Genomic DNA, 26,095 nt, shown 5'->3' on the forward strand with positions numbered 1-26,095 from the left:
TCTCATTCAGGCAATCATTCATCAATGCTCATCATATGCATCTCACACAGTCTCCAAAAAGAAGTCATACTATCACATTGGTCCCTAATTCATCCAAGCTCACCACACAGCATTCATATATCATTTTCAACTCAGGTTTCCTGGTAGAACAATCCACCAGTCCAAAAAAAACTTAACTAAAACAAACAACTGGCAAATTAATCTGAATTTTTTCTTTGTGTTTAAATTTGAAGAACTCAATCTCTCAGATTTAGCTTGCATTTAGAATTTTGTATAATCAACCAATCAATTATTCCTATTAAATGTAGCATTGCAAAATCTTAAATTCACAATTTAGCTTCTTCCAATTCCTGAAAGCATGTTCTGTCGTTTTTTTTTTTTCTTCATCGAATTTCTCATGTGAGCTCGACACTTAACATGCACTAGTGTGGATTAGTTTCTGCTCGCAAACAGATTTCTCTCTTTTCCTCTCATTTTTATCTGTCAAAATTGTTTCTGTTCTGCGGTGTAAATTGAATAGACAACAGTCTAGCAAATTTCTTTATATTAAAAGTAGCCAATCTTCATCAATTTGGGACTTTAACTTTAACTTTAACACATACGCACACACATGCACAGCTCTCGCGTGCAGAAGGTAGGTCTCAGCAACAATGATTCGTCACAGGCTGGCCATTTCCTGTGGTCGATCATGAGCTGGTCCCTCCCATGCACACGAGGACAGCACATTCTAATTTTATTTATTTATCTTCTAGAAGCAAGTTGCATTTCTTTACCACTTGATTTGCATATTTTAACTTTAGTGTAACACAAATTGAGCTCTAGTCATTTGTAATTTGGGCATACAAACAGCATTGTCATACTTCTTGGATGGACAAGACTTCTAATAATCTAAAAAAATTCTAATAATCTGACAATGACATGTTTCTCTGTCATATGGGCATCTATTCTTTCTTTCTCTGTATGAGCATAAGCGGTCAAAGAGGAGGAAGCTTGTCATGCTAAAAATTTGGCTTTTCCTCTGCCCCTTCCTGCACCCTTTGATTGATATTGCTTTGCAGAACGACACTCTCGTGCAAAGTGTCCTCGTCTCCCACAGTTCCAACAGTTGTCTGAATCTGATGGGGGTTTTGATTTGAATGGTGGCTTGCGACGTTGTTGGTATCTAACTCTTCCTCTGCCCCTTTGGGAACTTTGGTAGAAGATTGTTGTATCTTCATTTAGATCATTATCATCATCTAGATGAAATACATCAAAACCTCTGCCTTTCTCAATCCCTTTGTCAGCGTCTCTGGGCCACTGCATGTTTTTTGTAAACCAAGCAGTGTCCGCTTCCACCAAGTGTTTTCTCACCCAACTGCCCAAGTCAGGGGGGGAAACCAGTGAGGAGCGGAATTTTAAGATGTTGCTGATAAGCACTCTCATCTGCATCATTGAATGGGATGCCGCTATGTACCCAGAATTCTTTTTCAAATCTCAATTGAATGGCGGCTTCATCACTTTTCAACTTTCTATCTTTTGTCTTTTGGATTGGTTCTCTTCTTTCTTGTGAAGCTTTCAACCACATTTTAGCACAATCCAATTCTCTCTCTTTTCTTTTCTTTTTCAGCCCATTTTTCTTTTTATTCACACTCTCTTCTAAAACATCAACTACTATCTTCCACACTTCAACTCTCAACTTCCCTTCTACTCCATACTTTTTCTTCCACTTCGGCATATATTGCATACAATTAAGAAATCTACTCGCCATGTACTTCTCATCTCCGTCAAGAGGTAGAGATTTACCGTTTTTATTTCCCATCTTAATTCTAGTAGTTTAAGGTTTTACAATTTTTTTTCAAAATTTTTTCTTTGAGGATTCTCAATGCAGGTTTAAATTGACCTTTCAACAGATTACTAGCCTGTTTTATTGCCGTGGATCAACGCTAGAACTGCTTTTTAGTCAATTTATCCTACCAGTCACACACTCAATCACACAAGTTATCCCTGCCTACGCGAAGTCCTCCTTTTAAAAAAAAGGAGCTGCTTCATCCAGTGAGGGGACTCTACAACACCCCCCACCTTCCCTGGGAACTAAAGACAACAGTCCTTGTCCCCAGCCCTGCCAACGCGAAGTCCTCCTTTTTTTTTTTAAAAAAAAAAAGGAGCTGCTTCATCCAGTGAGGGGACTCTACAACACCCCCCACCTTCCCTGGGAACTAAAGACAAAAGTCCTTGTCCCCAGCCCTGCCAATGCGAGGTTGTACTCTTTAGAACAGTGGTCGTCAAGTAATGATCCATGGAGGTACTGAGATTTTAAAACAGTTTGAGAACCACTGCTCCAAAAGAGACACCTCATCCAGAGGGGGACTCTACAACACCCCCTCCTTCCACAAAATTTACTTTTTCCTGTGCACTTCTACCTTTTTACGCGTTTCACAAACAACAACACAATCACACAACTTCAGGCCTTTAACTTACTTGTCCCCTTGGTTCGTTGCACTGCCGGGTCCCGTCAATCCACCTCTGTCAGACGAAGGCAGACCTAAGATGCTGGCCCAGCGAAGAATTCTCTTCCCAGGACTTTCTTCTCCAGGTCCTCCTAATGGACGCTGGCTTGTCGACAATGCAGCACGTCCTCCTTCGTCAGCCAGATAGCGGGTATGAGGGGTCCCGGGTTTCGGCACCAAAATGTTAGAGATTTGCTCACTCCAACTTACTCCTTACTTATTACTTGCAAGAACCACACGGGAGACAAGTAAGTCCTTTTTGGACACCTGCAGGTGGAGAGTTCACTCGCTCCAGAATGAAGTCTGAACCCTCGTTCCTGCGAGGGGATATTTATTAAGAGAAACAGAGTGGGGGTTTGGGTAAACTGGCTAAAGCCCTTGTCCTCTAGTCTAAACATGTCAGGGGATGTTTTATTACCTTGTGATAAGGAGGACAAGGTAAGGTATTTATTACCTGTTGCATTCCAACATAATCCTATGATAAAGATAACCTGGAAAACCCTAACAATACTGTTCAGTCACAAGGAGATACAATGGTACCGCTACTTACGAACTTAATTGGTTCCGCAATCGGGTTTGTAAGTAGAAGCAACGTTTCCCATAGGAATCAATGTAAAAGCAAATAATGCGTGCCGGACTACACAAAAAGTCACACTTTAAGCCCTATTACTCTGTGTAAAACACAAAAAAACAAAACAATGGTTTTATTTTTGCTTTTTCAAACCTTTATAACAAAAACTAAATGTCACTTTATTCTTGACCTTCTGACTTTGCTTGAGGAAGGGGAGCCTGTTTTAATTTTCTACACTTGCGAAAAATACCCCCGATAAGACCGAAAAAGTTAGGCTAATAAATTATTGCATGCTTCCATGTAGTACCTGCAATGTGCTCTCTTGTCATTACTTTTTGGTGCGATTTATGACTTTTCCGACTGTGAGTGGTCATTGAATGCACCACACGCAGAATGCGAGTGAGAACTTAAAACAAAAAAACAAAAGAAAAGAAACCTAGCTTCTAAAGATGGAAATTGACCAACACAAAAATCTGTGATTCATGTTTTTATTGAAAACAAACTGTCTGCCGCACAGCAACGGCTTCCGCCTTTCACTCAATACATGCGTGCTCCTGCAGCAGGGGATTTTCACGGGGGGTACCTATTTTAGCACAACACTGGCCATACTGCTTCTTTATGATTTCGATTCTCCGACTACACTACCATATTTTCCAGAATGTAAGCTTTTACTTTTTGCACAAGCTTTGAAGTCTGCGACTCGTAGTCCGGTGCGGCGTATCTATGGATTTTTTGTGATGTCTAAGACACTTATACACTCGTTAGTAAAAACGTTGTGGACCGCTGTTGTGCGTCACTGATTTGCTGGGCGGAGGGATATTTGACCAGACATACGGTCACTGGGGAGAAGTGGTGTCTTGATCTCATATTCGTCTGCCAGGCAAATAGTGCCGCACAATTGACACAAACAAGAGACAGAACAAGATCAAGACGGACCTTCTGGAGAAAGTAAGCTTTTATACAGAAACCCTCATTATGGGGGACAAATGAAATGCATATGATGCGGGTTTTTAAGTTATAGGCAGTTGACTTTTCTTTTAACAAAAGAAAAAAAGCTGCTGTATCTACTGTAGAGGTTTCCTCCGGCCACTAGAGGGCACTGGGCTATTGTTGATGACATCTTGTTGCGTCACCCTTTTCAATATTTTTTTTCTGGGTCATGTCTTCTCCAGAGCTTTAGCTCATCTCGCATTGCCAACTTTACCCCCGTAAGTGGTCCCATTTTATTTATTATTTGTTACTATGTTCCCTGCACAGTAAGTTATTATGATCATCGCAGAGATTTATGCATGTTTGTAGGTTTGCAGAGCTCTTTCATTTCTGTCAATAAACGTTATGTTGATGAAAGGTATGCGTCCCCAAAGAACCCGCTCTTTCCTGACAATCCTCTTTGTGTATATTCTCCTACAAATGATACCATATTTTTCGGACTATAAGTCACGTTTTTTTTTCATAGTTTGGGTAGGGGGCGACTTATACTCAGGAGCGACTTATGTGAAATGATTCACAAATTTTCAAAATTCAAAAATCCGCGATGTAGTGAAACCGCAATGAACGAACCGCGATGTAGCAAGGGATTACTGTAATTTGAACCGCAACAGACGTCAGCGGCGCGGCACACACGCGGCGTTGTTTACATAAAGGACTAAGGATTTGATCACGGGATTTAATGAGTTGGAGTGGCAGAGATTGTTTGATAAAATTGTTGTTTATAATTATATGGGCCTGTGGAATGATTTGAACTGCAACTGATGAGTCCGATGTCATCGGTTCAGTGCACACGCGGCGTTGTTTACATAAAGTATGAAGATTTTGATCGATGGATTTAATGATTTGGAGTGACACAGATGGTTTGATAATAATGTTGTTTATACAATAAGAATTTGATATAAGCCGCATTTTTCGGACTATAAATCGCAGTTTTTTTCATAGTTTGGGTGGGGGGGCGATTTATACTCAGGAGCGACTTATATGTGAATTTTTTCACAACTTTTCAAAATTTAAAAATCCGCGATGTGAAACCGCAATAAACGAACAGCGATGTAGCAAGGGATTACTGTAATCTGAACTGCAACTGCGGCGCGGCGCATACTTCATGTTTTACATGAAGGACAAAGATTTCAATCACGGGATTTAATGACTTGGAGTGACAGAGATTGTTTGATAAAATTGTTGTTTATAATTATATGGGCCTATGGAATATTTTGATGTGCAACCGCCGTCGGCGGTGCGCACCCGGTATTGTTGACATAAAGGACGATCAATGGATTTAATGATTTGAAGTGACACAGATGGTTTGATAACAATATTGCTTATATAATAGTTATTTGATATATAATTTATATAGTTATCGTTCTATGGGCCTGTGGAATATTATGAAGTGCAACCGCCGTCAGCGGCGCGCACCCAGCCGGCATTGTTGACATAAAGGACGGTCGATGGCTTTAATGATTTGGAGTGACACAGATGGTTTGATAAAGGTGTTATTTATGTTATAGTTATTTGGATAACTGTCAATGTTACGTCAGGCCCATTCTCAGCTCTTCTTTGTGTTTGTCACGTTAGCATACCGTATCGTTTAGCCTGTTGTTGCTCGTTCATGTCTGTTCTTGGTGTTGGATTTTGTCGAATAAATTTCCCCCAAAATGCGACTTATACTCCGGAGCGACTTATATATGTTTTTTTCACTTTATCATGCATTTTATGGCTAATGCGACGTATATTCCGGAGCGAATTGTAGTCCGAAAAATACTGTACTTTATATATCGTTATATGGGCCTGTGGAATAATTTGAACTGCAACTGACGAGACCGACGTCAGCGGTGCGGCGCACACGTGGCATTGATTCCATAAAGGACGATCGATAGATTTAATGACTTGCAGTGACACCGATTGTTTGATAATATTGTTGTTTATATAATAGGCATTTGATATACAGTCAAAACCTCGGTTTTCTAACATCCCGGTTCTCGAACAAATCAGAATTGGAACAAAAAAAATTTGAGAATTTCAAATCAAATTTCAGAGGTCGAACCTCGCGAGATGAGCCGAGAGGATCCGAGAAAACCCAACCGCGCGGCCCAGATGCCGACTGACTCCGTTGTTATTGTATTTTCGTTACTTTGAGGATTGTATTAACCCCTAATCATGCCTCCAAAGAAAGCAAGTGGGAGCTGTAAAGCATCCTAAAACACAAAGACGCTCTTAAACCAATGCGACAGTGACCGCCCGTTGCGCTGCGGTTGTGCGATCGGACCAAATTAAGCTCCCCGCGCACTGAGGTCCACTTAAATTTTGGAAAGTACATCAGGACTTTAAAAATATTTTCTAAATTTCAGCGACCGCTCTGTCACCATAATGCGACCAGCGCGGTGCAGTTGCGCGGTTGGCGGCGCGCTATGGTTGCGCGTTCGGCGATGCGCTGCAGTTGCGCAATCGGACAAAAATACGCAAATGAAAAAATGCTTCAAAAAGGCATTTTTTTGTTGTTTTGGAACGGATTAAATGTTTTTCCATTATTTGTAATGAGAAAAAGGGATTCGGAATTCGAACGATTCACTTCTCGAACCGCCTTCTGGAACAGATTGTGTTCGAAAACCAAGGTTTGACTGTATACTTTATATATCATTATATGGATCTGTGGAATAATTTCAACTGCAGTCCAACGTCAGCGGCACGGCACACACGCGGCGTTGATTCCATAAAGGACAATCAATGGATTTAATGATTTGCAGTGACACCAATGGTTTGATAATATTGTTGTTTATATAATACACTGCTCAAAAAAATTAAATGAACACTTTGAAAACATCAGATTTCAATGGCGAAGAAAAAAGTTTGATATCTATACTGTTATGGACAATTTAATGTTTCAGGAACAAAAGGATGCCACATCTTTTGATGGAAATAAAAGTTTTCAGCCTACAGAGGGCTCAGTATATAGAAAGAATTATGTGGCAGGCTCGTCCATTTTGCCTAATTCAATTTCTGCAACTCAAAATTTTTTCAATATCATGTGTGGCCCCCACAAACTTGTATGCATGCTTGACAACGTCATGGCATGCTCCTAATGAGACGACGGATGGTGTCTTGTGGGATGTCCTCCCAGATCTGTCTAATGGCATCAGCAAGCCTGAGGAGCAACCTGGCGGCGTCTGATGGACCGAAACATTATGTCCCAGAGGTGTTCTATCGGGTTTAGATCAGGTGATTGTGAGGGCCATTCAATTGTGTCAATTCCTTCATCCTCCAGATACTGTCTGCATACTCTTGCCACATGAGGCCGGTCATTGTTGTGGATCAGGAGGAACCCAGGACCTACTGCACCCGCGTAGGGTCTGACCATGGGTGCAAGGATTTCATCCCGATACCTAATGGCAGTCAGACTGCCTTTCTCTAGCCTGTAGAGGTCTGTTCGCCCCTCCATGGAAATGCCTCCCCAAAACCATCACTGACCCACCACCAAACCGGTCATGCTGAATAATGTTGCAGGCATTATAGCGCTCTCCTTGGCTTCTCCAGACCCATTTACGTCTATCGCAGGTGCTCAGGGTAAACCTGCTCTCATCTGTATATTCATCTGTATCAGGGCGCCAGTGGCGGACTTGCCAATTCTGCTGTTCTATGGCAAATGCCAGTCGAGCGTCACGGTGCTGAGCAATGAGCACAGGGCACACAACAGGACATCGTGCCCTGAGGCCACCCTCGTGAAGTCTGTTTCTGACTATTTGGGCAGACCAGTAGCCTGCTGGAGGTCATTCTGTAGGGCTCGGGCAGTGCTCAACCTGTTCCTCCTTGCACAAAGTAGCAGATATCGGTCCTACTGATGGAATGAGGACCATCTACGGCCCTGTCCAGCTCTCCTAGTGTAACTGCCTGTCTCCTGGAATCTCCTCCATGCTCTGGAGGTTGTACTGGGAGACACATCAAATCTTCTTGCAACAGCACGCATGGATGTGCCATCCTGGAGGAGTTGGACAATCTGCCCAACTTCAGGAGGGTTAAGAAATCGCCTCATGCTCCCTGTCGTGATAATGACTCTAGCTAAAGCCAACACTTGTAGAAAAACAGTTAAAAAAGATCAAGAGGGTTGAAATGGCCTCCACCTGCAAAACCAGTCCTGTTTTGGGGACCATTTTGTGTTGTTAACCTGTTGTTAATTCCATCAACACCAATGCAGCTGAAACTGATTAACAACCCCTTCTGGCCTACCTGACCAAAACCTTATCAGAAAAGTCTATTTGAATTCATACCATACCCTGATAAAAAACAGTTCCTTTAATTTTTTTGAGCAGAGTAGTTATTTGATATATAATTTATATATCGTTATATGGGCCTGTGGAATAATTTGAACTGCAACTGACGACGAGTACGGCGGCGCGGCGCACACTCGGCATTGTTTACATAAAGGACGATGATGGATTTAATGATTTGGAGTGACACAGATGGTTTTATGAAAGTGTTATTTATGTTATAGTTATTTGGATAACTGTTAATATTACGTCAGGCCCGTTCTCAGCTCTTTGTTTGTGTTTGTCACGTCAGCATACCGTATCGTTTAGCCTGTTGTTGCTCGTTCATGTCTGTTCTTGGTGTTGGAGTTTGTTGAATAAATTTCCCCCAAAATGCGACTTATACTCCGGTGCGACTTGTGTTTTTTTTTTCACTTTATTGTGCATTTTATGGCTGATGCGACGTATATTCTGAAGCGACTTTTAGTCCGATAAATACGGTAATTAAACATTAAAACACCTGCGGTTTATAGTCCCGTGCAGCTTATATATTAACAAAACAAGATTTTCCCCAAATTTTAGCATCAGTTTGGAAGTTGAAAATTGTTTCGGAGGTAGATGCCAAAAAAGGGCGAGGCTCCGGTTCGTATCTTGAAAAGTTCGTAAGTACAGTAATCCCTCGCCACAGAGACAAATTTCACCGCACCCAGTTGTGTGTGTGACAATCATTGGGACTTTAACTTTAACTTCACGCTTCATCTATTGCAGCCTCGGTGCATTACGGGTTTTAATGAAAACAAATATTGCGGATATATTCAGTGCATCGCAGCTTTTTGCGGTGTTACTTGGCTTTGTCTGCCCATATGAATTTACAGCACACCATTGGCTGGTAGAGACGACAACACCAATGGGAACATGTTGATCTGTATCCTTGCCGCTGATTGGCTTAGAACTGTAAGAGCAATTCTAACCATGCCTTATCTCAGCCTACCGCAGTCGCGTGACGTCGTCACTCTTCCACTTCGTTCACGTCAGCAGAATCGGCAGCATCTCTGATTTGCTTTTCCTTTTGTCACAAATGAGGCAAGACAACCAAATGCAACACGAGCTCACACAAAATTTAAAGGAGACAAGGAGGGCTGGAATGCCGGCAGAGCATGTTGACGAGGCAAGCTGACGAGCCGGTCAGCGAGCTCGCGTTGTGCGTCATCGAAGCAGAAGGGCAGAGCAAGCTTTTTAAAGCAGTTTAAAAAGTGTTTAAAAGTACAATATTGTGTTTAAAAGTAAAATAACGTTTTTGAAAATGAAATTAGAAAACTCGTTATAACAGCAGACTAGCCGTGACACGTTTACACTTTAAAATGTTTAAAAAGTGTTTAAAAATATAATATGTTTAAAAATAAAGTTATGAAAGTCTTGTGCGGATGCCCTCGCGCTGGTCCGCGGGGGCACGTCAGCCCGTCAGCACAGCGTGAGCAGAGCAGGGCCGTGACACATTTACACTTTAAGATGTTAAAAAGTGGTTAAAAATACAATAAAGTGTTTAAAAATAAAATTATAAGAGATGCCCTTGCACTGGGCGTCAGTTGGCCAGCACAACAACAGCAGAGCGGAGCTGTGACATTAATAAATTGTTTAAAAATAAATTTATAAAAGTCTTGTGTGGATGCCCTCGCGCTGGGCCACGGGGGCGCGTTAGCTGGTCGGGGCGCGTCAGCCGGTCAGCACGGCAAGAGCAGAGCGGAGCCGTGACACATTTGCATTTTAAAAGTATTTAAAAATGCAATACAGTGTTTAAAAATAAAATTATAATAAAAGTCCTGTGTGGATGCCCTCGCGCTGGTCCGGGACGGCGCGTCAGCCGGGCAGCACAGCGAGAGCAGAGCGGACTCGTGACATTTACACTTTAAAATGTTTAAAAAAGTGTTTAGAATACAATAGAGTATTTAAAAATAAAGTGTATGAAAATAAAATTACAAAAGTCTTATGCGAATACCCTCGTGCTGTGCCGCAGGGACGCATCAGCCGGCCAGCCCGCAAGAGCAGAGAGGAGCCTGAGACGTTAACACTTCATAAAAGGTTCATAAACGTCTTGTGTGGATATTGAAACAATATATTTACTCTTATTTATTTTTTTATTCATTTAAATAAATATGTTTCTGAAAGTCACTTTGACTTTAAAATGTTCACAAGTGTTTATAAATACAAAAAAAGAGTTTAAAAGTACAATAAGTGTTTAAAAATACAATAAAGGTTCATAAAAGTCTTTTGTGGATATTGTAACAATAGGTTTTCTCTACATCGCGGATTTGCACCTATCGTGGTCTTGGAACCAATTATCCATGATAAACGAGGGATTACTGTATAGGCGTTCGTAAGTAAGACGTACCACTGTACGCAAAAGTAGCGTAGCGTTACCCCTTTGACATTATCTGACGGTAATGTTAATAAGCAGTGACAAGAGACACCAAAGAAACCGCTGTAAGTGAAAATAGAAAAGTGAAATAGAAAAATCCACACAAAACGTCTGAATTAGTGATATATATCCAGACTTAAAATCTGCGTTAGTAATATCTGTCCACACATAATGTCAGACCATCTGGACAAAATCTTCATCAGGCATCAGTCATACAGGTGACAAGACCACTCTTGGCAAGACTTCTGACCCACCCTAATTAACTTCTGATTGCCTCACACCATGGCTCTGGCTTGCTTTATCAGTTGAGAGTAGCATCAATTTTATACCTGATGATTTAATTGGATCGCCTCAATGTAAATTATTTTCCCTGGTCATTTTTCTCATTGATTTAAATGGAGAACTTTAATCCTTGCAGATTCAACTTCTTACGTTTGTTTTTACAACGACCAAGCTCCCAAGGAATGCAAGACAATTTACAATGCAGTGACGGTTAATCATTGCTCAAGAGGGGGTGTAGAAAACCGTTCAAATACACCGGTCTGTGAAGTGAAACCCGTTGAAACCAATGGGAGCATCTGACCTAAAGTTCCGCTTTAGTTGTTTCTCCACAAAAGTCCCCAGAAATAAGGTGGATACGATTAAACCTACATCAATTTCAGAATAATTCAGTTAAGACCTTTATTAGTCCCTTTAAGTGGAAATTGACATTGTTTCATCAGCAACAGTGGATGCAAGAAACAGAAAAATCCACACTAAACGTCTGAATTAGTGATATATATCCTGACTTAAAATCTGCGTTAGTAATATCTGTCTACACATAATGTCAGACCATCTGGACAAAAACTTCATTTACATAAACTTTATTAGTCCCTTTAAGTGGAAAATGATATTGTTTCATCAGCAACAGTGGATACAAGAAATAGAAAAATGCATGTAGGAGAAGACAAGAACATCGCACTAGTTACAAACCAAAATGTTAATGCTGTAATTCAACCTACCAATATTATTATTACTTGTGAATTGAATAATGACTGCTTCATTGAGTCTAAGCATGTCTCCACAGCCCACAGCGATACTGCTCACTAAAAGACGTTGAGTCAATAGAAGAGCATGATTGTAATTTGGGTCTAGAAAGTCCCAACCGACTTCCAGAGAACCTCTCCAATGGCAGTGTCGGAGCCAATTTCTTCAGCTGTGTGGATGAGCATGACAGTCAACCACTTCCTGTGGCTAAAAGCCTTGACGATCTGAAGAGTCTGCAAGGCTATCGAAAGCTTCAAGCCAAGTTCTCCAGTCAGGTCAGAGAAACAGTATATTTGTTCATTTTTTTTAACTTTTCCCTGTTTAGTCGAATGTTTTTCTATGATTTGTGGTCTTATAGTTAAGTCAATAAGATATTTTTTTTCTGTATCTTGATTTTTAATGGCCTGGAGGCGGGGCTCGAAGGCGAGCGTCTGGTGGCCGGGCCTTCGCCCATGGGGCCCGGCCGGGCATAGCCCGAAATGGAAACGTGGGTCCCCCTTCCCATGGGCTCACCACCTGTGGGAGGGGCCGAAGGGGTCGGGTGCAATGTGAGCTGGGCGGCAGCCAAAGGCAGGGACCTTGGCGGTCTGATCCCCGGCTGCAGAAGCTGACTCTTGGGACATGGAATGTCACCTCTCTGGCTGGAAAGGAGCCCGAGCTGGTGTGCGAGGCAGAAAGATTCCGACTAGATATAGTCGGACTAGCCTCCACGCACAGTTTAAGTTCCGGTACAAGCCCTCTCGAGAGGGGCTGGACTCTCTTCCACTCTGGAGTTGCCCACGGTGAGAGGCGTCGAGCAGGTGTGGGTATACTTATTGCCCCCCGGCTGGGCGCCTGCACATTGGGGTTCACCCCGGTGAACGAGAGGGTAGCCTCCCTCCGCCTTCGGGTGGGGGGACGGGTCCTGACTGTTGTTTGTGTCTATGCACCAAATGGCAGCTCAGAGTACCCACCCTTCTTGGAGTCCCTGGAGGAAGTGCTGGAGAGCGCTCCTTCTGGGGACTCAATCGTTCTACTGGGTGACTTCAATGCTCACGTGGGCAATGACAGTGAGACCTGGAAGGGCGTGATTGGGAGGAACGGCCCCCCTGATCTGAACCCGAGCGGTGTTCTATTGTTGGACTTCTGTGCTCGACACGGATTTTCAATAATGAACACCATGTTCAAACATAAGGGTGTCCATGTGTGCACTTGGCACCAGGACACCCTAGGCCGCAGTTCGATGATCGACTTTGTAGTCGTGTCATCGGATTTGCGGCCGCATGTTTTGGACACTCGGGTGAAGAGAGGGGCGAAGCTGTCAACTGATCACCACCTGGTGGTGGGTTGGCTCCGATGGTGGGGGAAGATGCCGGTCCGACCTGGCAGACCCAAACGCTCTGTGAGGGTCTGCTGGGAACGTCTGGCAGAATCTCCTGTCAGGAAGAGCTTCAACTCCCACCTCCGGCAGAGCTTCTTCCACGTCCCGGGGGAGGCGGGGGACATTGAGTCTGAGTGGACCATGTTCCGCGCCTCCATTGTTGAGGCGGCCGACCGGAGCTGTGGCCGTAAGGTCGTTGGTGCCTGTCGTGGCGGCAATCCCCGAACCCGCTGGTGGTCACCGGCGGTAAGGGATGCCGTCAAGCTGAAGAAGGAGTCCTATCGGGCCGTTTTGGCCTGCGGGACTCCGGAGGCAGCTGACAGGTACCGGATGGCCAAGCGGAACGCGGCATCGGCGGTTGCTGAGGCGAAAACCCGGGCGTGGGAGGAGTTTGGTGAGGCCATGGAGAATGACTTTCGGACGGCTTCGAGGAAATTCTGGTCCACCATCCGGCGTCTCAGGAGGGGGAAGCAGTGCAACGTCAACACTGTTTACAGTGGGGATGGCGTGCTGCTAACCTCGACTCAGGACGTCGTGAGTCGGTGAGGAGAATACTTTGAAGACCTCCTCAATTCCACCTACACGCCTTCCATTGAGGAAGCAGGGCCTGGAGACTCTGAGGCGGATTCTCCAATCTCTGGGGTCGAAGTCACTGAGGTAGTTAAAAAACTCCTCGGTGGCAAGGCCCCGGGAGTGGATGAGATCCGCCCGGAGTTCTTAAAGGCTCTGGATGTTGTGGGGCTGTCATGGCTGACACGCCTCTACAACGTTGCGTGGACATCGGGGACAGTGCCTCTGGATTGGCAGATTGGGGTGGTGGTTCCCCTCTTTAAGAAGGGGGACCGGAGGGTGTGTTCCAATTACAGGGGAATCACACTCCTCAGCCTCCCTGGTAAGGTCTATTCAGGGGTGCTGGAGAGGAGGGTCCGTCGGGAGGTCGAACCTCGGATTCAGGAGGAGCTTTCGTCCTGGCTGTGGAACAGTGGACCAGCTCTACACCCTCGGCAGGATCCTCGAGGGTGCATGGGAGTTCGCCCAACCAGTCCACATGTGTTTTGTGGACTTGGAGAAGGTGTTCGACCGTGTCCCTCGGGAGGTTCTGTGGAAGGTGCTTCGGGAGTACGGGGTGCCGAGCCAACTGATAAGGGCGGTTCGGTCCCTGTATCACCGATGCCAGAGTCTGGTCCGCATTTCCGGCAGTAAGTCGGATTCGTTCCCAGTGAGGGTTGGACTCTGCCAAGGCTGCCCTTTGTCACCGATTCTGTTCATAATTTTTATGGATAGAATTTCTCGGCACAGCGGAGGCGTTGAGGGGGTCCGGTTTGGGGACCTCAGCATCGCGTCTTTGCTTTTTGCAGATGACGTGGTGCTGTTGGCTTCTTCCAGCCGTGATCTCCAGCTCTCGCTGGACCGGTTTGCAGCCGAGTGTGAAGCGGTCGGGATGAGGGTCAGCACCTCCAAATCCGAGTCCATGGTCCTCGATCGGAAAAGGGTGGAATGCCCTCTCCGGATCGGGGATGAGATCCTGCCCCAAGTGGAAGAGTTCAAGTATCTTGGAGTCTTGTTCACGAGTGAGGGGAGGATGGAGCGTGAAATCGACAGGCGGATCGGTGCAGCGTCGGCAGTAATGCGGACCCTGTACCGGTCCGTTGTGGTGAAGAGAGAGCTGAGCCAAAAGGCAAAGCTCTCAATTTACCGGTCGATTTACGCTCCTACCCTCACCTATGGTCACGAGCTATGGGTCGTGACCGAAAGAACGAGATCTCGGATACAAGCGGCCGAAATGAGTTTTCTCCGCAGGATGTCCGGGCTCTCCCTTAGAGATAGGGTGAGAAGCGCGGTCATCCGGGAGAGACTCGGAGTAGAGTCGCCACTCCTCCACGTTGAGAGGAGCCAGATGAGGTGGCTCGGGCATCTTATCAGGATGCCTCCTGGACGCCTCCCTGGGGAGGTGTTCTGGGCATGTCCCACCGGTAGGAGACCCCGGGGACGACCCAGGACGCGCTGGAGAGACTATGTCTCTCAGCTGGCCTGGGAACGCCTTGGGATCCCCCGGGATGAGCTGGATGAAGTGGCTGGGGAGAGGGAAGTCTGGGAGTCCCTCCTAAAGCTGCTGCCCCCGCGACCCGACCCCGGATAAGCGGAAGAAGATGGATGGATGGATGGATGGATTTTTAATGGCTTCAATAGTACTTTAAATACTTTTTAATGTACTTTGGATCAGGAAAAGCACATTGAATTTGTATGCCCTATATAAATTAAGCTGTCTTGCTTTTGTCCTGCAATGTCAGGTATGACTACATTTTCTAGCAAGATCAAAACCAAAAGTTGTATTTTTAAACTTTTGAATGACCATGAGTTTATAAATTCTTGTTTCAAATACTAAGATTTAGGTCGTCTACAAAGTCTCTTTACAAACTATGGGATATGGGAAAATAGCTTCTGCATGTTTTCAGGTTCCATTACCAGAATCAGGGGTGAGGGTAAAAATTTGATAAAATTGTGCCCGAAATATTCTGGAAAACATACGGTTTATTACACATGCAAATGTTGCACATTAGCGAGTACTGATTTCATTAGGCAATTTCCCTTAACTTTTGGGTATTTTCAGATTTTTCCGGCAGTAACCAGGAAGAGACAGTGTAGCATATGTTTATCTGCATTTTTTGAGGATTTTTAGAGATTTGTAGAAATCTTTTTTTTTTTTTTTCCTAAAAAAATAACTAACTCAACAGCAAACTAAACTATGACCAAGCTATGCTAAATGAACTAACTAATTGCTATGGTGATAAAGCACTAACTTGAAAATTCATATGAAGGTACACTTAAATCTCGATTTTTACACGCTTCAATTCCATGCGACTTTCTGTGTAACGCAGTTTGGTCATGGACCCTAATTTGTTTTGTGGTAAATACATTTTCAAGTAGTATTTTAAATGAATAATATAAGGACCGTACAAAGCTCGTGCGTAAAACTTAGTGCAGTAGTTCTTAACCTTGTTGGAGGTACCGAACCCCACCAGTTTCATATTCGCATTCACCGAACACCTCTTTAGTAAAAAAATATTTTTTTTTTCAGTCAAGACATAAATGTTTTTTACTGGTGCACAAAATGAGCCGTGCATAGACATCACCATGTTCGAAGAACAAAACCAATACATTGCATGAACTCACAACAAATTACATACTGTCAAATCAGTGTGACTTCTGCTGTTGCCTTTGTGAGACCAGTTCAGATATGCGTCATCACGAATTTACACGATAAATCAGGTGTGTTCAGACCTTCTCAGTGGATGCTCTGCTGAACCCCTGGGACCGACTCACCAAACCCCTAGTGTTCGATCGAACCCAGGTTAAGAACCACTGCCTTAGTGCTCGTGATTTGATGAATTTCAGTGAACAATATAAAGGCGTTTGACACGAAGAAAGTCGGACTGTTTGATCTCTGTGACTGCTTTATTCATTAGAGTTATGGATAGGGTAAGGGTTATCCATTCCCAACATGGTACTGTGCAGTTAACTGTAACCAGGGGTCTTATTTTGGCAATTACAAGACTCGACACCGCTGAAATCCAGATATTAATCAAACTGTACAGCATTGGCCCTTTTCCCCATAAATACCTCAATGTGGAGGTACATCTTAATACATTGTATGCAATTGTTTCATTCCACCAAAATATATGCAATGTTTTTTGACTGATGAAAAAACAAATAATTGTCATCATTTTTGTCCTTGCAGCGGAAGGGCCTTCATTTCTGTGAACACTCACAAACACCTCCGAGCCTCAAGCTCCCAAACACTGACAACAAGCTGATGGGAATCAAATCAGATAAAACTGAAATTCCCTCTTGGGAACCTCCTACCTGCAAGAAAACACAATCAGATAAACTTCTCATGCAGATACATCACCACAACAGTAACAGTTCAGGCCTTAAACTACAAGACTCATCCAGCCCTGGCAATATTACCATTCCTCGCCCTCATGGAAGAAAGAGTGCTGAATTCGGAACGGTGTTAGCACCACTTATTGGCCAGTCTCAATCTAAATCATCTAATGAGGAGAGAACAAAAACAGGTGGTGAAGAATTTCAAAAAGCCCTGAGTAAGACCACAGTCATGTCCAATGTTGCAGAGGATCACATGGATTTGATAAGCCTGCTGGATCCCTTTAACAAGTCACCTCAGACTAGTTCCGCGTCAACAATGAATGACATGAATATTGAGATGTTTTCATCGTCTTGCAAAACAATTCCTCCTAGATCATACCCAATGATCCAGCCTCCTTTTCAGCCACATAATCACATATCACCCACTGTCTTTACTCAGCCAGTAAAGATTTCACTCCCTCAAATCCAATACATGTCAGGTGGGAGAAGAACACCTTTCAACACAGTCTATGAACCACCAATTGGCTCTTACCCCCACAATCCAACCCAGCCGCAGTCTTTCCCTGCAGTCTCTGAGGTCTACAAACAACAATTACCTGGCAGGCCCACTCTTTCTCCCAGTTATCGAATGGGGAACTCTTCCTTATATACCCCACTGCTTCACTCATCAACCAGCAATCGTGCCATTTCAGGACTGACCAATTCAAAATCTGTCGCAAGCACTGCCAACACGCTACCAAGGCTGATTCAAATTGAAGAAGACATCCCGAAAAGTCAGGATCTTTTTGGCGATCTTTTGACGATGATTAAACCAACCACACCTCTTCAAAATAGCATAGATCAGCTCCAGAAGAGATGGGAAACATTTGACTAAACCCTTTCCTTAGACTTATTACTCTGGCATAGCCAGATGTTTTTCATTAATGCATGAGAAACCTCTTTAGAAAAGCTTGAAATATGGTATTATGCTGAAATAGGAATCAGTACATTTCCATTTGTTCCTTACACAAAACTCAAACTGTGATTAAATATGTTTGTATGGAATATTAAATGACATATTAATAAAACAACGCATACATCAAAACCTACAGTATGTAAAATTTTAATTCTGTATTGACCTCAGTAACCCCAAATTAATTAGAAACACTATGTTTATATCCAGTTCGTAACCCTTTACAAACCGAATATTGACAGTATTCAGGTTTATAAAGGCTATATAAATGTGCTACGAGTCGAACATGCTCTTCTGTTTTTCTAAAACACAAATAACCCCAGGGTTACCCCCTTTTCTAACAGTTTGTATATAGAGTATATAAACTGTAAGTCCATACGTCTAGCGCACAGGTGTCAAACTCAAGGCCCGGGGGCCAGATACGGCTCGCCACATCATTTTATGTGGCCCGCGAAGACGAATTGTGCATTAAATTCATGTGTCATTACTAGAATTGCAAATTTTCTTTACTTTTAATATCTTTTTTTCTTTTTATATTTGATGAGTTTTTACCCATCTGATTTGAAAATGAGTTATTTGTCAGTTTGTTTTGAAGCTTTTACTGTATATAGTAATATGAGGTGCTCATACATTTATTTGGGTTGACAGTCACAAAGGCCCTCCGAAAGAAGCTATGACTACAATGCGGCCCGCGAAAAAAAATGAGTTTGACACCCCTGATCTAGCGTGAAACTTGCTAGAAACACTGGCTAGAAACACTGGCCGGATTCAATATGTTGCGTCTTTGCAATGTTATGTGTTAAAAACATCGCAATACATAACAATTGCCTAGCAGGTGATATTAACATTTTCCTTGCATGAGAACTGAGACCACGTGCGGGACTTTGAGTATCAACTTGAAACAACATAATGTCTCCTGGTGCCTCCACACAAATAAGCGTTGCTTGTGCAACTGCATCAAGCCAAATTGAATAGTACGCTACCGGCCTTGGTTTTTCTCCATAGTTTCTCATCAATCACGGAGATCATATGAGAGTTTGAGGTTCCTTATCTGCCATCCGCACAATCTTTCGTTGAAATCTCTCGTCAATTTTTCTTTTCCGTCCACATCTAGGGAGGTTACCCACAGTGCCATCCATGGGCTTCAAAGTTCTTGATGACACTGCGCACAGTAGACACAGGAAAATCCAGGTCTTTGGAAATGGACTTGTAGCCTTGAGATTGCCCATGCCTGCTCACAATTTTGCTTCTCAAGTCCTCAGACAGTTCTTTGGTCTTCTTTATTTTCTCTATGCTCAATGTGGTACACACAAGGACACAGGTTGAGTCCATTTTAACTGGCTGCAAGTCCATTTTAACTGGCTGCAAGTGTGATTTAGTGAATGCCACCACCTGTTATGTGCCACAGGTAAGTAACAGGTGTTGTTAAGTACACAAATTAGAGAACCATCACATAATTTTGTCAACCCTTTTTTATGTTTGGTGTGGAATTATATCCAATTTGGCTTTTTGTTATTTCTTTTTGTAGTTTTACATTAAAGACAAATGAATTTAATATCAAAGCATTTGTAATTGCAATCATTTTCTGGAAGAAATTGACCATTATTTGACAGAATTGCAGGGTTGCCAATACCTTTGGCTCCGTCGTGGCTAAGTCGCTCCGGAGTATAAGCCATAAAATGCATAATAAAGGAGAAAAAGACATACCGTATTTTCCGCACTATTAGGCGCACTTAAAAACTTAAAATTTACTCAAAAAAACACAGTGCTCCTTAAAATGCAGAGCACCTCAATCATCAATTGATGAATTTGTTGATCCATACTGGTTGTACACAGCGCTCTGCCAAAATATTTCAGTACATTTTAGTACGACTAGTAAATTACAAGGCCGCATCGCTTCCCAGCATTACGGCAACCGTGGTCAGGGGGTGTCACTGAATAGCTGTTGTACCCATGAGGCAATTTCATTTCAAAATAGGCTGTTCCGTTAATGTTTTCGAGTACGTTTACGGATCAATATCCAACGGAATCATAAATAAGCAGCACCAATGTGTTAAATCAGTCTTTAGTCGGTTCCGATCACTTTTATGGGAGAGAGTTTGAGAAATGCAATTGTTTACCGAGGGCTCATTGGTTATTGGCTGTCACGACACTTTGCTGAGGCTCATGGGAGTGCAAGCTGAGGCTCATGGGAGTTTGCGGGTGGCTAATGCTATAATGATAGCTACTATACGCACGAGGCTATTTCATTTCAAAATAGGCTGCTCCGTTAATGTTTCAAGTAAATTTACGGATCAATATGGAAGGGAAACATAGGTAAGCAGTACCAATGTGTTAGATCAAACTTTAGTCAGTTCCGATCATTTTATAGGAGATAGTTTGAGAAACGCGATGGTTTACAGGGGGCTGCCACAACACTTTGCTGAGGCTCATGGGAGTTTGCGGGTGGCTAATGCTATAATGATAGCTGCTATACGCACGAGGCTATTTTATTTCAAAATAGGCTGCTCCGTTAATGTTTCGAGTAAATTTATCGATCGGATCGATATGGATGGGAAACATAAGTAAGCAGTACCAATGTGTTAGCTCGAACTTTAGTCAGTTCCGATCATTTTATAGGAGATAGTTTGAGAAACGCGATTGTTAACAGAGGGCTCATTGGTTATTGGCTAGTGGATGCCTACCGCAACCCTAGTCAACCTCAGGTTGTTGCAGTATAGCTTCTATTTTATGCGCCTTTTAATCCGGTGCGCCCTATATATGAAATAATTTCTAAAATAAAAAATTCAATGAGGGTGCACTTTATAATCCAGTGCGCTTTATAATCCAGTGTGCTTTATGGTGCGAAAAATACGGTATATAAGTCACACCAGCGTATAAATCGGATTTTTGGGGAAAATGTATTTGATGAAATCCAACACCAAGAACAGACATGTCATCTTGAAAGGCAATTTAAAATAAAAATAGAATAGGCAACAACACGCTTGATAGGCTGATTGAGCACTCCAAATTGCCCCTAGGTGTGAGTGCAGATGGTTGTTCGTCTCTGTGTGCCCTCCAATTGGCTGGCAGGGTGTCCTCCGCCTACTGGCCGATGACCGCTGGGATAGGCTCCAGCACGCCCGTGGGGACAAAGCGGTACAGAAAATGGATGGATGGATAGGCAACAACAGGCTGAACGGTACGGTATGCCCAGTGACGTGCGGTGAGGTTCATGACTGGGGAGGCACTGACGTCACACACACACACACCGGTAAAATTTGTCCGGCACCGAACCGTGTCACAAAAAAGTTTGGGGAACGCTGCTTTAGTGTGGCTTATTCATTATTTGATTTGAACTATTTTTATTAAAATCTCATATCAGCAGTCTTCACACATAAACCACTCAATAAAGCACATGGAATCAAAAACTTGTTTTTGATCGTGCGTACCACTCTGTTTGAAAAGACATGCTGCTAAGTCCCGTTGTCCGAATAAAACCTTTTAACTCTTCCTTTCCTCTTTTAACTCTTCCTTTCCTCTTCCTTTACTGATGACCTCCTGCTTCGACCAAAAATTCATCGTTGAAAATCGTTTGGATATGTAATCTTCCATTGTAAAACGAAAAGTAAAAACGGAAAAAAAAAAGAATGTAAAACGAAACAAATGGACGACTGCTCCTCAGTTGTTCACAGTAAATTTGAACTGGAGATCTCTTCTACAGGTAGGCGCATAAAGCATCCCGGGATCACTAGCATCCCCTGCCATAAGGGTGGAGAACGTAGCCTCCTTAAGGTCTCTTTTCAAAGCCGTTTTGTTCATCTAAAGCAGTGGTTCCCAAAGTGGGCGGTGGGGCGGTGGAAAGATCTGGGGGGCGGTGAGGACGAATGGGGCAGTAGGGGGCGGCAGTCCGAAGTCAGAAGTTGAAGGGGGCAGTAGGGGGGCGGCAGTCCGAAGTCAGAAGTTCGAACGTTTGTTTGACAACACGTGCAGTAGGACGAGTCAGTCGACTGGGGGGGTGGACGGACGACAATTTGTACACAACATGTGCGGTAGGACGAGTCAGTCGACTGGGGGCGGTAGGAATTCACTGGGGAGCCAAGGGGGCGCTAGTCTGAAAAAGTTTGGGAACCACTGATCTAAAGAAACACGACTTTACAGACAGATGACAAAAAACACAAGATATTATAAACATTAACTACGGAAATTAGTTAATATAGCCACAGTGTTTGAACACTTAAACAGTGACATAGAGACAGACAGCGGTTCAGTCTAACTGCATAGCCTGTCAGCATAGGCAGCCGTGTGATTACGCAATCCTCAGAGGAGGCAAGGCAGGAAGTTGCCTCCTCCGAGCGACTCTTCTTCGGTTTTAACATAACTACAAAAAATCAGCGATTTTGGTTCAAAATGATACAAATAATGATATGATACAAATAACATAAAATTAAGAAGAAAATTACATTATAATAAAAACAATTGAATTAGTTTTTTCCCTTTTTCATGATGGCAAGGGAGGCGTAGCTAACGTTACATAAGCACAAACGAAGAACTGAGAACGTGCCTGACATAACATATTAACAGTTATTCAAATAACTATAACATAAACAACAAGTTTATCAAACCATCAATGTCACTCCAAATCATTAAATCTATCGAAATCTTCGTCCTTTGTGTTACTTATAAACAAGGCTGCTGCGGACTATACTGCAACTGGTACTTCCAGAAGTACATGCGGTGCTGAAACTTCCTGAGCTGTCTCAGAAAGTTCAACCTGCCGCGGGAGCTGCTGAAGACCTTCTACACTGCCATCATCCAGTCTATCCTCTGCACCTCCATCACTGTCTGGTTTGGATCGGCCTCCAAACAAGACAAGCACAGACTGCAACGGATAATCAGGACTGCAGAAAAGACCATTGGAATCAACCTCCCATCTATCCAGGACTTGTACCTGTCCAGGACCAGGAAATGTGCAAGTAACATCTCTACAGACCCTTCTCACCCAGGTTACAGTCTGTTCGAACTACTCCCCTCCGGATGGCGTTATAGAGCCCTGTACGCCAAAACCAGCAGGCACAGAGACAGCTTCTTCCCCCAGGCTGTCGCTCTGATGAACTCACACCACTCTTAGTCTCAGAGTCGTTGCTGTGCAATAACATCCTGCTCTCCACGCCTTTTCTGAATTGTCTGTATTATGTGTACTGTGTCCACTCTGCATCCATTGCAGCCTGGTCAACCTAGAGGAGGGATCCTCCCATCTGTGGTCTCTTCTCAAGGTTTCTCATTTCCCCTAGTTGGAGTTTTGAGTTTTTCCTTGCCCTCCCGGGAGTTTAAGATCAGGGGGTGTTTGAGAATATTTGTCAATTTTCGCACATGTCCTGAGTGTTGTTAGTCACCTAAATATTGAACAGAGGCTGTGATGTACTGAAGTCAAATTCCTTGTTTGGCATGCTCAAACATGGTGAATAAAAATTCTTGACTCTTGAATATAATACATCAAAATGGCACAATGAATTCTGGTGTTTTTCCTTTTGATGAAAACTGTTAATTTTTTGCAACATCTATCTATCTATCTATCTATCTATCTATCTATCTATCTATCTATCTATCTATCTATCTATCTATCTATCATTGAAGATTTATTCTTTAACGATATCATGATAATAGCCTAACATTAGCTTACATGTAACATCATGTTACCCACATGCTTGTGTTTTTTTGTTTTGATGTGCGCCTTAATGTTCGAAGCGCTGCGACCTCCATAGCTTATCACATCTTGACAAAGAATGCACAAAACCTTCCCCGGGACATCTAATTTACGGATATGTTCTGTCAGGCAGGTGGTTACGGACTGTGTTCTGAGCCATGCCCAGCTGAAGCAGTTCCTGATCTCGTTCGACTTGTCTATTTCCCTGGCACGATCCTCACCATGCTGGCTAAAACTTTTGCTAATTAGCCAAATGAGTAGGTGTCAGATCTAAGTACCATCAGACATTATTTTACACACTGAAAGAAGAGGAGAAGACAACCAGTATTCTTTTTGCTTGCGAGGAGATTTACGTAGAAGGCCCAGTTACAGTCCTCCACCAACTCTGGACTCCTCGTCCGCTATCTTTTTATTTTGGGTTGCCCTGGTTACAAAAGGCTTTGCTACACTAAAGGGAGGGGAGATTGTGGCTGTAGCAACGCTGATTAGCTAACTAAAGGATGTTGTGTGGTGCGAGGCCTTGGCCGATTCGTGACCCCCAGCAATGCAGAGTCTGTCCTTGGTTGGTAGCCTCGTTTTAGGCTGCAATCTCCAAACGTGCTGGGTGCCATGTCCCTGTGGAACAATGCTCTAGACTTTCTTGCTAAGTATCACACAATAATAATAAGATACCTCTCATGCATACCCTCCAACAAACATTAAGTTAATGTGAGATAACTTACTACTTAAACATTGAGTAAATATGTGCAACTACTTCAACATGTATGTCTTTTCTGTAACACTATATCAAAGAAAAACTGTCCCGGTGAATAACAATTTATGGATAGAAACTACATGGTTTAAAAGAGAAAGAACGTCTCTCGAACTAAACAAACAACAAAGGTGTTCTGTTCATAACTAGTGAGGGCCTCTCACAGTTAAGAAAAGGAAGGGAGTCTAAGAACTCCCCAGAGCTAGACAGATATGTTTGCTTGAGCAAACATGAGGCCTCCGGTTCAGGCCGACCAGCGCGTCTGCAAAAACAATTATTCCAACAGTAGGCAAATGATGTGACGAAAGTAGCGCCAAAATGCTGCCGAAAATAAGGCGGCTGTTGTCGCAATACTGCTGCCAGCCATATTAAAATAACTATAGCATAAATAACATGCAAACAAGTTTATCAAACCATCTGTGTCACGCCAAATCATTAAATCCAACAAAATCTTCATCCTCTGTGTCACTTATAAACAACTCCGCTAACTCCAGAAGTAGATGCGGCGCTTCCTCTTCTACGACGCTTACGTCAGACTCATTGTCAGTTGCAGTTCCAATTATTCCACAGGCTTAGCGCGCCCCCTTGCGGTTTAGTGTGAAAATAACATGTGATAACAAATAACACAAATCGCTCCTGAGTACAAGTCGCACCCCCGGCCAAACAATAAACAAAACTGCGACTTATAGTTCGAAAAATACGGTAATCAAGTGTACATGAAAGGCCAAATTAATGGTGATGGAAAAAAAGATTGATCTGCCCTTATATAGTATATGAAATCTTTACTTTCCGGCAGAAAGTACAGTGGAGCCTCGGTTTTCGAACGTCCTGGTTCTCGAAGAAATGGTATTCGAACAAAAAATTTGAGATTTTTTTTGCTTCGGATGTCGGACGAAATTCGGTTGTCGAACCTCGCGAGAACCAACTGACTTCTTTCGTTATTACGTTCTCGTTACTCATCAACTCTAATCATGCCTCCAAAGGGAGCAAGTGGAAGCAGTAAAGCCATCCTAAAACACAAAGACGCTCCTAAAGCAATGCGACACTGAGCGCCCGGCGCCCTGCGGTTGTGCGAACGGACAAAATTAAGCTCCCTGCGCACTGAGGTCCACTTAAATTTTGGAAAGTACGTCAGGACTTTAAAAATATTTTCTAAATTTCAGCGACGGCTCTGTTAAAATAATGCGACCAGCGCGGTGCAGTTGCGCGGTCGGCGATGCGCTACGGTTACGCGTTCGGCGGTGCGCTGCAGTTGCGCAATTGGACAAAAATGCGCAAATGAAAAAATGCTTAAAAAAGGTGGGTTTTTTTGGAGGGGGGCTTGGAATGGATTAATTTCTTTTCCATTATTTGTAATGGGAAAATATGATTCTGAATTCGAATGATTCACTTCTCAAACAGTCTTCTGGAACGGATTGTGTTCGAAAACCAAGGCTCCACTTTATACCAGTCATCGAAAGTAATGGCGTAATATTCTGGCAACTAGGATACTGGTCAATTTCCTTATATTTTATGAATGGATGGGCATATGAGACTCTCTGGGACCTCTCCACTTAATATCAAAAGCATTGTAGTGGCTAACTGTGACCACTTGATGGCAGAGTTGCTCTTGCTGGCTCACATAGAGGTGATCTGGCAGCTGAAATGGAAGGACAGTGGGGAGTATGAGTGGTGTTTTGAAGAAAGAAGTCAGAGACTGAGAGAACAGAGCGAAACGCAAGTGATCGG

The 26,095-nt window shown here is 43.3% G+C and overlaps 1 protein-coding gene across 3 annotated transcripts in view; it reads left to right on the forward strand.

Moving 5' to 3' along the window:
* The window catches only part of dennd1a (DENN/MADD domain containing 1A), a 113,034-nt gene extending 94,972 nt beyond the window's left edge, over window positions 1-18,062 (forward strand). For all 3 annotated transcript variants that reach the window (XM_088392382.1, XM_088392383.1, XM_088392380.1), the window contains 2 exons: window positions 11,771-12,005; window positions 16,830-18,062. In XM_088392382.1, coding sequence (XP_088248508.1) covers window positions 11,771-12,005; window positions 16,830-17,852 — 1,258 coding nt within the window. In that variant the 3' untranslated portion in view covers window positions 17,853-18,062. The remainder of the gene's footprint in view (window positions 1-11,770; window positions 12,006-16,829) is intronic.
* The last annotated feature ends 8,033 nt before the right edge of the window (window positions 18,063-26,095 follow it).

Source organism: Syngnathus floridae, chromosome 12 (genome assembly GCF_059516105.1).
Source record: "Syngnathus floridae isolate MCC-2025c chromosome 12, RoL_Sflo_1.0, whole genome shotgun sequence".
Taxonomy (NCBI): Eukaryota; Metazoa; Chordata; class Actinopteri; order Syngnathiformes; family Syngnathidae; genus Syngnathus; species Syngnathus floridae.